Genomic DNA, 15,577 nt, shown 5'->3' on the forward strand with positions numbered 1-15,577 from the left:
GGTCCGTGCGATATTAGTCTGGTTTATTAACCAGGCTAGTGAACTACTGCCAGGTGCACTCTATGGCGCGCCTCCCTCAGAGCCTCCTCTTTGGGTGGAACTACTGCCAGGTGCACTCTATGGCGCGCCTCCCTCAGAGCCTCCTCTTTGGGTGGAACTACGGCCAGGTGCACTCTATGGCGCGCCTCCCTCAGAGCCTCCTCTTTGGGTGGAACTACAGCCAGGTGCACTCTATGGCGCGCCTCCCTCAGAGCCTCCTCTTTGGGTGGAACTACAGCCAGGTGCACTCTATGGCGCGCCTCCCTCAGAGCCTCCTCTTTGGGTGGAACTACTGCCAGGTGCACTCTATGGCGTGCCTCCCTCAGAGCCTCCTCTTTGGGTGGAACTACAGCCAGGTGCACTCTATGGCGCGCCTCCCTCAGAGCCTCCTCTTTGGGTGGAAGTGCAGTGCTTTTCTTTTCTTTCTGTCCTCTTTCTGCTCTCCTTTAATAATATGAACTACATTTCCTTCTCTGCACAGGAAAAAGGCGGTACCTCCTTCACAGGTCTTTAACGAAGCATGGCTTTGATACCTTTAATTACCGGCAGGGTCGTTATACCAACAATATTACCACGATTATTTACGTGTCACACAAATATTTGCGTTCAACCGTTTAATTTAATTGTGTCATTGAACATTATAAATTAAAAAGTTTCCGTTTGAGCTTTGAAGGAGAATTCCATGCTAGAACTAGGCTTTCTTACCTTTATTTGTAGTTGTTACGTCCCCACCAAAGAGGTCCAGGTGTTATTTGTAGTCGTTACGTCCCCACCAAAGAGGTCCAGGTGTTATTTGTAGTTGTTACGTCCCCACCAAAGAGGTCCAGGTGTTATTTGTAGTTGTTACGTCCCCACCAAAGAGGTCCAGGTGTTATTTGTAGTTGTTACGTCCCCACCAAAGAGGTCCAGGTGTTATTTGTGGTTGTTACGTCCCCACCAAAGAGGTCCAGGTGTTATTTGTAGTCGTTACGTCCCCACCAAAGAGGTCCAGGTGTTATTTTGTGCAAAAGTGCATTATTGGCTATTTCCAATATAAGCCCTCCATGGGGTTTGGGGTTTTGTGCTATTAAATGTGCTTATTTCCATCGAGATAAGTAGTAAAGTGTGTAAATAAGTAGTAAAGTGTGCCGCTTTGGATACTATTTACATTATAAAGAGAAAAATAGATTTTTGAGCGATGGGAATAAGCAAATTAGCACAACATCCCAATGCCCCATTCAATGCAATGCAATTCAATTCAATTCAGTGATGGCTTATGGTAGGAGAAATGGCCAATAATGTGCTTTTGCACAAAATAACACCTGGACCTCTTTGGTGGGGACGTAACAACTACAAATAACACCTGGACCTCTTTGGTGGGGACGTAACAACTACAAATAACACCTGGACCTCTTTGGTGGGGACGTAACAACTACAAATAACACCTGGACCTCTTTGGTGGGGACGTAACAACTACAAATAACACCTGGACCTCTTTGTTGGGGACGTAACAACTACAAATAAAGGTAAGAAAGCCTTCTAGCATGGGATTCTCCTTTAAGGCTTTGTAAACAAAGATTGCAAAGGCCAGTATAACAGTTGTCCGAACAGCTATACGGCTTCAAAAAGTACACAGACAAGTCCACAAATTCAATTATTGGTATTTTGTTTACCTCCAAACTACCAAAAGTGATATGGCTTCATACAGTGCAGGCCCTGCTGGGCAAAAATAATACTTACAAAAATAGATTAGATTGGACACAATTAAAGGAGAATAATAGGAGATGAAGACAGTATAGGTCGAAACATGTCGGTTGAATAAAGTTTTTAACTTTTAAGTGTGCCCGGATCTCCGCTTTGTTCTGTAGATGTGTTTTCCCGATTGATTCCCAGGAGAACCTTTTTTACTATTTTTACATTTTGTATACCTGCACACCTGATTGGCAGCTCTCCCCTGGTGTCGTCTAAGCTAATTGCTAGCCCACGCCAAAACTCTATACATGCCACTTGCCAGCCTCCATTATATTATAGCAGGTGGACCATGTTTGATTGATTGATTGAAATATTTATTAACAGTTTGTATAATTTACAGTACATTTTAAGCACAAACTCAATACATATGTCCGAGCACAATTAGCAATACAATGAACCCAAAACTCAGATAACCACATGAGTTATGTTACACAATTATAATACTCTTTTACGAAATAAACTCCAAATACATATTTCAGAGGCCAAATCACTGATAAGTAAAATTGAAGTAAAGTTTTATTTAACCCATTGTAGACTAGTTCGTCTATTTCAGTTATTTTTTTGCACGTATTTTAAAATGTATAAGTAATACATTATTTTGCGATTAGTTGATTATGTAAGAATTGTGACTAAAATAAATAGGCTACATGATATAGTTTATCTGTCGTCATTACATTTTCCTTTTGGAACACAATATTTTTAGATGGGAAAATAAATACTGTACAATTTTGGAGGTCCTTGACATGACAAAAGTTAGAGAACCACTGATAGCAACATATATATTTTTCAGAAAAGTGGATTTAGAAGACATTTGTAGAATCGGCCTCAGGCCTAAAATGGGTTTAATCAGACCAGTGTGTCCAGTGGAAACCTTGTATGAATCTGATCTCAGGTCAGAATGGGTCAAAGCCATGCCAGGTTAAAGCCATCTGGGAGGTCATTGCAGTTTTCTGGTCTCTGGTTCCTGGACTTTGCCGTCCTGAAGACGCCACTGTAATGTCCTCTGTGTTGTAACCCTGTGTCTTCTGCTGACTAGGGATGGGACGATATGAAAACAGCACGGCACGATTATCGTGGCAAAAAATTATTGTGATTAACGATATTATCGTGATTATCAAAATATGCTTAAAACTCAGGCCCCTTTTGTTAACCACTTAAACCCCCAGCATCCCTATTCCGAGGGAAACGTTTGCCAAAAATGGCTGATCTACAAGCGTCGCAACGTGTTGTATGAGCTTATAGATCTGCTGTTTTCGGTGAATCGATTTTGTGTAGAGTGAAATGAGAACGTACCAAATGCACTTCTCACAGGCCTGTTTTATCAAGCATGAGAGTTTATGCGGTACTGAATCTGCAGCTAAACTAAATGTCAATTCATCCTAGCGTAGGACAGGGGACAATTTCACCATGAATTCCAATTCTTTTTTTTAAATCACGATAAACAATATTAACGATTATCGTCCCATCCCTACTGCCGACTACCTACAGTACCTTCCCCTCTAGGCATGATGTCTCTCTGTCTTGTCTTTGTCTGTCTGTCTGTCTGTCTGTCTGTCTGTCTGTCTGACTGTGTCATGTGCCATGCCCTTGCCATGGTGCTCCTTCTTCCTGTACTGCCATACTCAATTTCCTGTGCTCTTCCGGCAACCATTCTGGCTCCATCGCTGACCTTAAGTCAAAGGAAGTAAGTTTGTCCACTGGCTCCTTTGTCCCCGTCTTCACACATCACACACTTCTGGTTGTCCCCTTGGTCTTTTGGCTAATATGGTATTAGTTTCGCATTCGGGTTCTTGGAAACGCCCCCCAGCCACTGCGTTAGTTTTACTGAGCTTAGGTTTAGGTATAGTTTACTGAGGTTAAGGTTAGGGTTATGTTTAGGTATAGTTTACTGAGGTTAGGTTTAGGTATAGTTTACTGAGGTTATGTTTAGGTATAGTTTTACTGAGGTTAGGTTTAGGTATAGTTTACTGAGGTTATATTTAGGTATAGTTTTACTGAGGTTAGGTTTAGGTATAGTTTTACTGAGGTTAAGGTTAGGGTTAGGTTTAGGTATAGTTTTACTGAGGTTAGGGTAAGGTTTAGGTATAGTTTACTGAGGTTAGGTTTAGGTATAGTTTTACTGAGGTTAGGTTTAGGTATAGTTTTACTGAGGTTAAGGTTAGGGTTAGGTTTAGGTATAGTTTTACTGAGGTTAGGGTAAGGTTTAGGTATAGTTTACTGAGGTTAGGTTTAGGTATAGTTTTACTGAGGTTAGGGTTAGGTTTAGGTATAGTTTTACTGAGGTTAAGGTTAGGGTTAGGTTTAAGTATAGTTTTACTGAGGTTAAGGTTAGGGTTATGTTTAGGTATAGTTTACTGAGGTTATGTTTAGGTATAGTTTTACTGAGGTTAAGGTTAGGGTTAGGTTTAGGTATAGTTTACTGAGGTTATGTTTAGGTATAGTTTTACTGAGGTTAAGGTTAGGGTTAGGTTTAGGTGTAGGCTGTCAATCACAGTGACTGGCCAGTCACAGCGCACCATTTACTCAAATGCGAAGCGGGAACCATATCAGCGCCCCTTGACCCTTGCTCTTCACACATCACACACTTCTGGTTTGAAGCCACTTCTCTGTCCAGTCTAACTAACTCCGTATGCACGTTGGTTTTGCTTTGTGTCTGTGTGGCAAGTGGTGTTTCTTTGACTTTTTCTTTTACAGTTTAGAAATTGATGCACATTAAAATGTCATTGTTATTTATAATTGTATTTGTAATACTAGCTACAACAAACGGGCAGAATCCTTGCATCTCCAAGTTTCACCTTTTGATGTTTTTTTCTCTAAATGATTGTCCTACACTACAGTATTTTTCTACAAATACACAGCATGTCACAACGTGTTGTGGGCTAGTAGATAATTTTTTTTTTTTTTACTTTTAAAAGTTTCACAATGAAAATACGCCACTTGGAAATTGTTTCTTTGGCTTTTATAAATATTGAAACCAATGAAAAGCAATAATTAGATCCATTGGAACACAGGAGGTTATTTTTGGGACATACAAGGTTTCTCCAACCAAAAAATTGCTTTCAAAAGACATGGATTTAGGAGCCCAGTGTCGTTAATCAGTTTCCCGTTCTATGCACATGGCGGCCATTTTGACTCTTTCACGTCACACTCTCTGAACCGAGCTGTGACGCAGTGTTGTTTTTGGCAGCAAATTTCCATTTTAGTTTTAGTCGTTGTCTCTTGAATAGTTTTCACTTAGTTTTAGTCACATTTTAGTCACCTGGAATGTTCTAGTGTTTAGTCTAGTTTTAGTCGACTAAATGTCATACGGTTTTAGTCGACTAAATCTACAGTTGATTTAGTCGACTAAAATGTGTTTGGACAGGCCTTGATGTCGTTGTAATGACATATTTTACACTTTGGTTGCATGCTGAAAATAGCAGATCTACAATTGTACAGATTGTAGATCTGCTATTTTCAGCATGCAACCCAGCATAAAACTGGATCTCTTGTCCACTAGTCCCTTCCTAACATTTTAGTCTAGTTTTTTATTTGTTGACGAAATTGTCAGTATATTTAGTCTTAGTTTTAGTCATCATAGATTCGTTTTTATTTAGTTTTCGTCAGTGGAAAAAGGTAGTCGACGAACATTTTTCGTCTTAGTTTTAGTCGACGAAAACAACACTGCTGTGTGACGTGAGGACAAAATGGCCGCCGTGTTAATATGGTGAATCGGCCCCGGTCGCTCATAGGTACATCTTTGAGCACAAGGGAACACAGAGGATTATGATCATCAACAACTGCTCGCTGAACGACGACGCAGCCTACTCCGTATGCGCCGGAGACGAAAAGTGTACCACGGAGCTGTTTGTCAAAGGTACAAACACTAATCAGTCTGTTGTGTGTAAAGTGGACCACGGAGCTGTTTGTCAAAGGTACAAACACTAATCAGTCTGTTATGTGTGCAATTGCTATAGTTTACCATGTGATCTGTGTCATGAATGTACAATATATGAACTTTTCCCACATTTCTTTTATCTTGATGCCGATACTTTTGTACTTTCACTCAAGTAAATTCAGAATACCAAACCTTTACTTGAGTATTTTTTACATTGTGGAATTGCTACTTTTACTGAAGTAAAGACATTTCCACCACTGCTAGTTCCTCTGGCATTCCTCTAACCTCCCTGGTCTGCATTGAGCAGAGCTTCCTCTAACCTCCCTGGTCTGCATTGAGCAGAGCTTCCTCTAACCTCCCTGGTCTGCATTGTGTAGAGCTTCCTCTAACCTCCCTGGTCTGCATTGAGTAGAGCTTCCTCTAACCTCCCTGGTCTTCCTCTAACCTCCCTGGTCTGCATTGTGCAGAGCTTCCTCTAACCTCCATGGTCTGCATTGAGCAGAGCTTCCTCTAACCTCCCTGGTCTGCATTGGGCAGAGCTTCCCCTAACCTCCATGGTCTGCATTGTGTAGAGCTTCCTCTAACCTCCCTGGTCTGCATTGAGCAGAGCTTCCTCTAACCTCCCTGGTCTGCATTGTGTAGAGCTTCCCCTAACCTCCCTGGTCTGCATTGTGTAGAGCTTCCTCTAACCTCCCTGGTCTGCATTGTGTAGAGCTTCCTCTAACCTCCATGGTCTGCATTGAGCAGAGCTTCCTCTAACCTCCCTGGTCTGCATTGTGTAGAGCTTCCTCTAACCTCCCTGGTCTGCATTGAGCAGAGCTTCCTCTAACCTCCCTGGTCTGCATTGTGTAGAGCTTCCTCTAACCTCCATGGTCTGCATTGTGTAGAGCTTCCTCTAACCTCCCTGGTCTGCATTGTGTAGAGCTTCCTCTAACCTCCCTGGTCTGCATTGTGTAGAGCTTCCTCTAACCTCCATGGTCTGCATTGAGCAGAGCTTCCTCTAACCTCCCTGGTCTGCATTGTGTAGAGCTTCCTCTAACCTCCCTGGTCTGCATTGTGTAGAGCTTCCTCTAACCTCCATGGTCTGCATTGAGCAGAGCTTCCTCTAACCTCCCTGGTCTGCATTGAGCAGAGCTTCCTCTAACCTCCCTGGTCTGCATTGTGTAGAGCTTCCTCTAACCTCCCTGGTCTGCATTGTGTAGAGCTTCCTCTAACCTCCCTGGTCTGCATTGAGCAGAGCTTCCTCTAACCTCCCTGGTCTGCATTGAGCAGATCTTCCTCTAACCTCCCTGGTCTGCATTGAGCAGATCTTCCTCTAACCTCCCTGGTCTGCATTGAGTAGAGCTTCCTCTAACCTCCCTGGTCTGCATTGTGTAGAGCTTCCTCTAACCTCCCTGGTCTGCATTGTGTAGAGCTTCCTCTAACCTCCCTGGTCTGCATTGAGTAGAGCTTCCTCTAACCTCCCTGGTCTGCATTGTGTAGAGCTTCCTCTAACCTCCCTGGTCTGCATTGTGTAGAGCTTCCTCTAACCTCCCTGGTCTGCATTGAGCAGAGCTTCCTCTAACCTCCCTGGTCTGCATTGTGCAGAGCTTCCTCTAACCTCCCTGGTCTGCATTGTGTAGAGCTTCCTCTAACCTCCCTGGTCTGCATTGAGCAGAGCTTCCTCTAACCTCCCTGGTCTGCATTGAGCAGAGCTTCCTCTAACCTCCCTGGTCTGCATTGAGCAGAGCTTCCTCTAACCTCCCTGGTCTGCATTGAGCAGAGCTTCCTCTAACCTCCCTGGTCTGCATTGAGCAGAGCTTCCTCTAACCTCCCTGGTCTGCATTGTGCAGAGCTTCCTCTAACCTCCCTGGTCTGCATTGTGTAGAGCTTCCTCTAACCTCCCTGGTCTGCATTGAGCAGAGCTTCCTCTAACCTCCCTGGTCTGCATTGAGCAGAGCTTCCTCTAACCTCCCTGGTCTGCATTGTGTAGAGCTTCCTCTAACCTCCCTGGTCTGCATTGTGTAGAGCTTCCTCTAACCTCCCTGGTCTGCATTGAGCAGAGCTTCCTCTAACCTCCCTGGTCTGCATTGTGTAGATCTTCCTCTAACCTCCCTGGTCTGCATTGTGTAGAGCTTCCTCTAACCTCCCTGGTCTGCATTGTGTAGAGCTTCCTCTAACCTCCCTGGTCTGCATTGTGTAGAGCTTCCTCTAACCTCCCTGGTCTGCATTGAGCAGAGCTTCCTCTAACCTCCCTGGTCTGCATTGAGCAGAGCTTCCTCTAACCTCCCTGGTCTGCATTGTGTAGAGCTTCCTCTAACCTCCCTGGTCTGCATTGTGTAGAGCTTCCTCTAACCTCCCTGGTCTGCATTGAGCAGAGCTTCCTCTAACCTCCCTGGTCTGCATTGTGTAGAGCTTCCTCTAACCTCCCTGGTCTGCATTGAGCAGAGCTTCCTCTAACCTCCCTGGTCTGCATTGAGCAGAGCTTCCTCTAACCTCCCTGGTCTGCATTGTGTAGAGCTTCCTCTAACCTCCCTGGTCTGCATTGAGCAGAGCTTCCCCTAACCTCCCTGGTCTGCATTGTGCAGATCTTCCTCTAACCTCCCTGGTCTGCATTGTGCAGAGCTGCCGGTTAAGATCGTCAGAGACATCGAGCCTGTGAAGACCACGGTGAACGAGAGGATTGAGCTGGAGTGTGAGGTTTCAGAAGAAGGAGCTCAAGTGAAATGGTAGGAACTAATAGAAGCTTCAGTATTCACTGTAGTATTCTCCATCCATCTCATTAGCCAGCTCCAACTGTGGAATCCTGAGGCTTCCCTACCCAGCTAGCAAGTCATGGCGTGACGCTGGCGTGAGGCGGTCCCCGCGCGCCAAATTAAATCAACTAGGTGCTCAGTGGAGGTGCAAAAGTTAAAAACGGTACGGTTGTGGCTCTGAGTCACTCTGCTACACTATAGCGCCACCATCAGGCTGTGAGCCACTCTGCTACACTATAGCACCACCATCAGGCTGTGAGCCACTCTGCTACACTATAGCGCCACCATCAGGCTGTGAGCCACTCTGCTACACTATAGCGCCACCATCAGGCTGTGAGCCACTCTGCTACACTATAGCGCCACCATCAGGCTGTGAGCCACTCTGCTACACTATAGCGCCACCATCAGGCTGTGAGCCACTCTGCTACACTATAGCACCACCATCAGGCTGTGAGCCACTCTGCTACACTATAGCACCACCATCAGGCTCTGAGCCACTCTGCTACACTATAGCGCCACCATCAGGCTCTGAGTCACTGCTACACTATAGCGCCACCATCAGGCTGTGAGCCACTCTGCTACACTATAGCGCCACCATCAGGCTGTGAGGCACTCTGCTACACTATAGCGCCACCATCAGACAGAGGCTCTGAGCCACTCTGCTACACTATAGCGCCACCATCAGGCAGAGGCTGTGAGCCACTCTGATACACTTGCACTGTGAGTAGTGGATGTGATCATTATGTGTGCGTAGTGAATGTGATCATTATGTGTGAGTAGTGAATGTGCTCATTATGTGTGCGTAGTGAATGTGCTCATGAAGCCACCTCCACCCATCAGGATGAAGAACGGCGTGGAGGTGCCGACAGGCGTGCGCTCGCGCTACCGCGTGAAGTGCGAGGGAACCAAGCACTTCCTGATCATAGACGACGCCAGCAAGGAAGACACGGGGACATACTCCATCATGGCCACCGGGGGCACCTCTGAGGCTCGCGTCCAGGTGGACCGTATGTAACATCTATGTCGCTCTTCTGTATTTACCGTATGTAACATCTATGTCGCTCTTCTGTATTTACCGTATGTAACATCTATGTCGCTCTTCTGTATTTACCGTATGTAACATCTATGTCGCTCTTCTGTTCTTCTGCACATAATGCTTGTCAGTGTCGGAAAGTATAACTAAGCATATTTACTGCACTTTGAAAGAATATATATTCAAAGATTTGCACCACATTTTTACGATTTTTCAAAAATAGCAGACCTACAAGCTCGTAGCGCGCCACTCGGTGGCGCGCTATGAGCTTGTAGATCTGCTATTTTTCAATAGCTAAATTAGAACATAATGTTTAAAACACTAAAAGGGGTTTCCCGCCCAAAATGCGTTAAGCACCATTTTGAGGTAGAGGCAAGGAAGCATTAACCTGACGCTGCCAGATCCAAGAAGCTTGCTACACAAATTTGTTTCACAGCTTATTGGGATCTGGGATTGCGGAAGCAAATTCGATGACGGGGCTGTTCCTTTTTTTCAAGATACTTGGTAGATGATTGGATGGGACCGTCTGTCTATCACCGTGTGGGCGTGCAAACACAACCAATCATATTGACGTGTCTATATAGTTTCACATCCGGTTTCGCACATATCCCGCCCTTAGCTCACGCTGATTGGTCCGGTACGGAACGGATTTTTGTCAGCTCAACTGCCTGAGAGATCCCAGATCCCAATAAGCTGTGAAACAAATTTGTGTAGCAAGCTTCTTGGATCTGGCAGCGTCAGGTTAAGGAAGCATACCAGGTGTGCAGGGATAATATCCCGGTGCTCAGGAGGCGTGCAGGGATAATATCCCGGTGCTCAGGAGGTGTGCAGGGGTAATATCCCGGTGCTCTGGAGGTGTGCAGGGATAATATCCCGGTGCTCAGGAGGTGTGCAGGGATAATATCCCGGTGCTCAGGAGGTGTGCAGGGATAATATCCCGGTGCTCAGGAGGTGTGCAGGGATAATATCCCGGTGCTCAGGAGGCGTGCAGGGATAATATCCCGGTGCTCAGGAGGTGTGCAGGGATAATATCCCAGTAATCAGGAGGTGTGCAGGGATAATATCCCGGTGCTCCGGAGGTGTGCAGGGATAATATCCCGGTGCTCAGGAGGTGTGCAGGGATAATATCCCGGTGCTCAGGAGGTGTGCATGTACACAAAGTATAAAGATAGTAAAAAGGTGCTCCTGGGATCAATCGGGATAACACATCTATAGTGGTTCACACCTCTCTCTCTCTCTCTCTCTCTCTCTCATTAGCAGGCAACAGTGCAGCACTATCACTCTCTCCGTTTCTGGCACAACAGCGCCCCTACTGGTACTCTATATACTGGTGATCATTAACCAACACAGACACACATAGGTGAACACGGACATTGCTGTTCCTTGGAGCACCACTCACAGAAACAGAGATTCTGGCACACTTAATAGTTAAAAAGGAGGAGAAATGTATTGAACAGACATGTTTCGACCTATATACGGTCTTCATCAGGGCTGATGAAGGAACTCTGTTCTCGTTCTCCCCCTCCTCTCTCCCTCTCCCCCTCTCTCCCTCTCTCCCTCTCTCCCTCTCCCTCTCTCCCTCTCCCTCTCTCCCTCTCCCTCTCCCTCTCTCCCTCTCCCTCTCTCAGTGAAACCACTGAAGGTTTACCAGGACCTGCAGAATGTGACTGTCTCTCTCTCTCTCTCTCCCTCTCCCAGTGAAACCACTGAAGGTTTACCAGGACCTGATGAATGTGACTGTGAAGCTGGGCGAGCCGCTCACAATGAACTGTGAGATCTTCCCGGGAAACGTGCCGGGCCGCTGGTACCGCAACGGACAGCTGATCCAGCCCAACGACCGCATCAACATCTTGCACAGAAACAAGTATGGGACCTCTCTCTCCACACAAACACCCACAGTGTCCAGTCCTAAACCACACAAAACACGCACACTGTTGTTATATGTTTCTGACTTTTCTTTTCTCAGGTTTTTCTTAGCCAACCGATCAGGGTCTAAGGGCCGATTCATACTCCTATTTTAGAGCCGAATAAAAGTCGGTTCGGCTCTGTAGAGCCTACAATGTGACGTCATCTGGCTCTGTAGAGCCTACAATGTGACGTAATTTGGCTCTGTAGAGCCTACAATGTGACGTCATCTGGCTCTGTAGAGCCTACAATGTGACGTCATTTGGCTCTGTAGAGCCTACAATGTGACGTCATCTGGCTCTGTAGAGCCTACAATGTGACGTCATTTGGCTCTGTAGAGCCTACAATGTGACGTCATTTGGCTCTGTAGAGCCTACAATGTGACGTCATTTGGCTCTGTAGAGACTACAATGTGACGTCATTTGGCTCTGTAGAGCCTACAATGTGACGTCATTTGAGGTTCGGGGGGGGGGGCTCTTCGGTGCTACTGAAGATTTCTAACGAGCCGAAATCATTCCGGCACTACAGCGCCGAAACAGCGGTAAAATAGGAGTATGAATCGGAAAGGATGTGGAACGACATTAGTTTCCTTTATTAAATGTAGTGATTAATGGGAAACAGTGTGGGGGGAAATATCCTATATCTATAGATGTATCGTATGTGCATGTGTGTACGAACTATAGACAGCTTGTGATGATGTTGTACGCCCACAATAGCTGATCTACAAGATCACAATGTGTCGCAGCGTGACGCGTTGTGAGCTTGTAGATCAGCTATTTTCAGCATGCAACTAATTGTAAAATGACTTATACTGGATCTCTTGTCCACTAGTCCCGCTTCCTAACATTTTAGTCTAGTTTTTATTTGTTGACGGAATTGTCGGTATATTTAGTCTTAGTTGTAGTCATCATAGCTTAGTTTTTATTTAGTTTTCGTCACTGGAAAAAGGTAGTCGACGAGCATTTCAGTTTTAGTCGACAGAACTCATGGTGTGAATCTACCATGGTTAACTTCTCTCCATCTGCAGGAACCACAGGCTTGACATCGGGCAGAGCTCTCTTCACGATGCGGGCGATTACACGTTCGTACCCGAGGGATACTCACAGAGCCTCTCCTGCAAAGTTCACATCATTGGTATGAGAATTATCATTACAGGCATTACACCAGTGTTTCCCAAACAGGGAGCCCCTGTTTATGGTGTAAATATGGTGTAAACATGGTGTAAAACTTGCCTGATGAACAGTGTTGGCAAGTAACTTAAGTAATATACTACTTTCAGTAATATTATTACTTTTTTCCAGTAATATGAAACTTAACTAGTTACTTTTACATTTTGAGTAATAATATTACATTTCCTTTTTTTTTAAAGTAATATTATTACTATTTTCACGAGCCTTGGTGGAACTGTGGGTTTGAGTGTTTGTTTATAATGGTAGACTGGGTTGAAGTCAAGTTGCTTTGCAGGCTGCTGATCCGCTCTAGATCTAGACTCTAGAGCGGATACGGAAACGATGCACACTCGTCGGTACGTATGTGTGAAGTATCGGATGCAGAAGGGCGGGCCTTAAACCGTCCGGAACACGGAACAACAACAACCTAAACTAGTGTGTGTAACTCGTTAGACTGCACTGTTAGAGAGAAGAGATGTAAATAAACTAACAATGGAGGAGGTGGAGGAGACAGAAACACCGGCACAACAAAGCGTTATAACATTCAATACTTGGAACTATTCGCATTATTTTGAGTATGTCCGTGATCAAGACGAGATGAACATTATTGTCCGCTGCAAGTTGTGCATACGGAAGAAGCTATATTCCACGTCGAAATCTACTTCTAATCTATGTGTACAAATGGATCCATCATCATGAGTTAAATAAACACTGCAGAATAGGGGAGGGGGGCCTGCTAATGTTGAAAATGCAAAGTAAGACTTTTGGGGACAAAATATGCAATTACTGGGGGCGAGAGAAAAAAGTAATAAGTAAAGTAATAAGTAACTAGTTACTTTTCTCAGGGAGTAATAAGTAGTGTAACTTTATTACTTTTTTTTTAAGTAATAAGTAATAAGTAGTATATTAGTGTTAAAGTAATATTTTGCCAACACTGCTGATGAAGGTCTGACGACCGAAAGGTTGCTCAATACATTTAACTCGAGTGAAGACAGTGTGCGGGATTCTTTTTTCTCTACTTCTCAAACCATATTGTCCACCATCCGGTATTGCTAAAAAGGCCTATCTTATTATCTTCTGCCCACAGATCCCCCAAAGGTGTTCTTAGACAGCCTGAACATCAATCAATCAATCAATCAATCAACCACCCTCGGACAACCCCCGGACAACACGGTGGTGATCGTGGCAGGAAACAAGCTACGCCTGGAGATCCCCATCAGTGGAGAGCCAGCACCCAGGGTGGTGTGGATGAAAGGAGAGAGGGTGAGTCACCCAGGGTGGTGTGGATGAAAGGAGAGAGGGTGAGTCACCCAGGGTGGTGTGGATGAAAGGAGAGAGGGTGAGTCACCCAGGGTGGTGTGGATGAAAGGAGAGAGGGTGAGTCACCCAGGGTGGTGTGGATGAAAGGAGAGAGGGTGAGTCACCCAGGGTGGTGTGGATGAAAGGAGAGAGGGTGAGTCACCCAGGGTGGTGTGGATGAAAGGGGAGAGGGTGAGTCACCCAGGGTGGTGTGGATGAAAGGAGAGAGGGTGAGTCACCCAGGGTGGTGTGGATGAAAGGAGAGAGGGTGAGTAGAACCAGGGTGGTGTGGATGAAAGGAGAGAGGGTGAGTCACCCAGGGTGGTGTGGATGAAAGGGGAGAGGGTGAGTCACCCAGGGTGGTGTGGATGAAAGGAGAGAGGGTGAGTAGAACCAGGGTGGTGTGGATGAAAGGAGAGAGGGTGAGTCACCCAGGGTGGTGTGGATGAAAGGAGAGAGGGTGAGTCACCCAGGGTGGTGTGGATGAAAGGAGAGAGGGTGAGTCACCCAGGGTGGTGTGGATGAAAGGAGAGAGGGTGAGTCACCCAGGGTGGTGTGGATGAAAGGAGAGAGGGTGAGTCACCCAGGGTGGTGTGGATGAAAGGAGAGAGGGTGAGTCACCCAGGGTGGTGTGGATGAAAGGAGAGAGGGTGAGTCACCCAGGGTGGTGTGGATGAAAGGAGAGAGGGTGAGTCACCCAGGGTGGTGTGGATGAAAGGAGAGAGGGTGAGTCACCCAGGGTGGTGTGGATGAAAGGAGAGAGGGTGAGTCACCCAGGGTGGTGTGGATGAAAGGAGAGAGGGTGAGTCACCCAGGGTGGTGTGGATGAAAGGAGAGAGGGTGAGTCACCCAGGGTGGTGTGGATGAAAGGAGAGAGGGTGAGTCACCCAGGGTGGTGTGGATGAAAGGAGAGAGGGTGAGTCACCCAGGGTGGTGTGGATGAAAGGAGAGAGGGTGAGTCACCCAGGGTGGTGTGGATGAAAGGAGAGAGGGTGAGTCACCCAGGGTGGTGTGGATGAAAGGAGAGAGGGTGAGTAGAACCAGGGTGGTGTGGATGAAAGGAGAGAGGGTGAGTCACCCAGGGTGGTGTGGATGAAAGGGGAGAGGGTGAGTCACCCAGGGTGGTGTGGATGAAAGGAGAGAGGGTGAGTAGAACCAGGGTGGTGTGGATGAAAGGAGAGAGGGTGAGTCACCCAGGGTGGTGTGGATGAAAGGAGAGAGGGTGAGTCACCCAGGGTGGTGTGGATGAAAGGAGAGAGGGTGAGTCACCCAGGGTGGTGTGGATGAAAGGAGAGAGGGTGAGTCACCCAGGGTGGTGTGGATGAAAGGAGAGAGGGTGAGTCACCCAGGGTGGTGTGGATGAAAGGAGAGAGGGTGAGTCACCCAGGGTGGTGTGGATGAAAGGAGAGAGGGTGAGTCACCCAGGGTGGTGTGGATGAAAGGGGAGAGGGTGAGTCACCCAGGGTGGTGTGGATGAAAGGAGAGAGGGTGAGTCACCCAGGGTGGTGTGGATGAAAGGAGAGAGGGTGAGTCACCCAGGGTGGTGTGGATGAAAGGAGAGAGGGTGAGTCACCCAGGGTGGTGTGGATGAAAGGAGAGAGGGTGAGTCACCCAGGGTGGTGTGGATGAAAGGAGAGAGGGTGAGTCACCCAGGGTGGTGTGGATGAAAGGAGAGAGGGTGAGTCACCCAGGGTGGTGTGGATGAAAGGAGAGAGGGTGAGTCACCCAGGGTGGTGTGGATGAAAGGAGAGAGGGTGAGTCACCCAGGGTGGGTGGTGTGGATGAAAGG

The 15,577-nt window shown here is 46.5% G+C and overlaps 1 protein-coding gene across 10 annotated transcripts in view; it reads left to right on the forward strand.

The window, feature by feature from the left end:
* Window positions 1–15,577, forward strand: part of mybpc1 (myosin binding protein C1) — a 107,902-nt gene that overhangs the window by 45,379 nt on the left and 46,946 nt on the right. For all 10 annotated transcript variants that reach the window (XM_083757980.1, XM_083757981.1, XM_083757976.1 and 7 more), the window contains 6 exons: window positions 5,502–5,626; window positions 8,250–8,355; window positions 9,223–9,389; window positions 11,114–11,279; window positions 12,348–12,454; window positions 13,577–13,752. In XM_083757980.1, coding sequence (XP_083614106.1) covers window positions 5,502–5,626; window positions 8,250–8,355; window positions 9,223–9,389; window positions 11,114–11,279; window positions 12,348–12,454; window positions 13,577–13,752 — 847 coding nt within the window. The remainder of the gene's footprint in view (window positions 1–5,501; window positions 5,627–8,249; window positions 8,356–9,222; window positions 9,390–11,113; window positions 11,280–12,347; window positions 12,455–13,576; window positions 13,753–15,577) is intronic.

This window comes from Protomyctophum parallelum (genome assembly GCF_964188405.1).
Source record: "Protomyctophum parallelum genome assembly, chromosome: 22".
Lineage (NCBI taxonomy): Eukaryota > Metazoa > Chordata > Actinopteri > Myctophiformes > Myctophidae > Protomyctophum > Protomyctophum parallelum.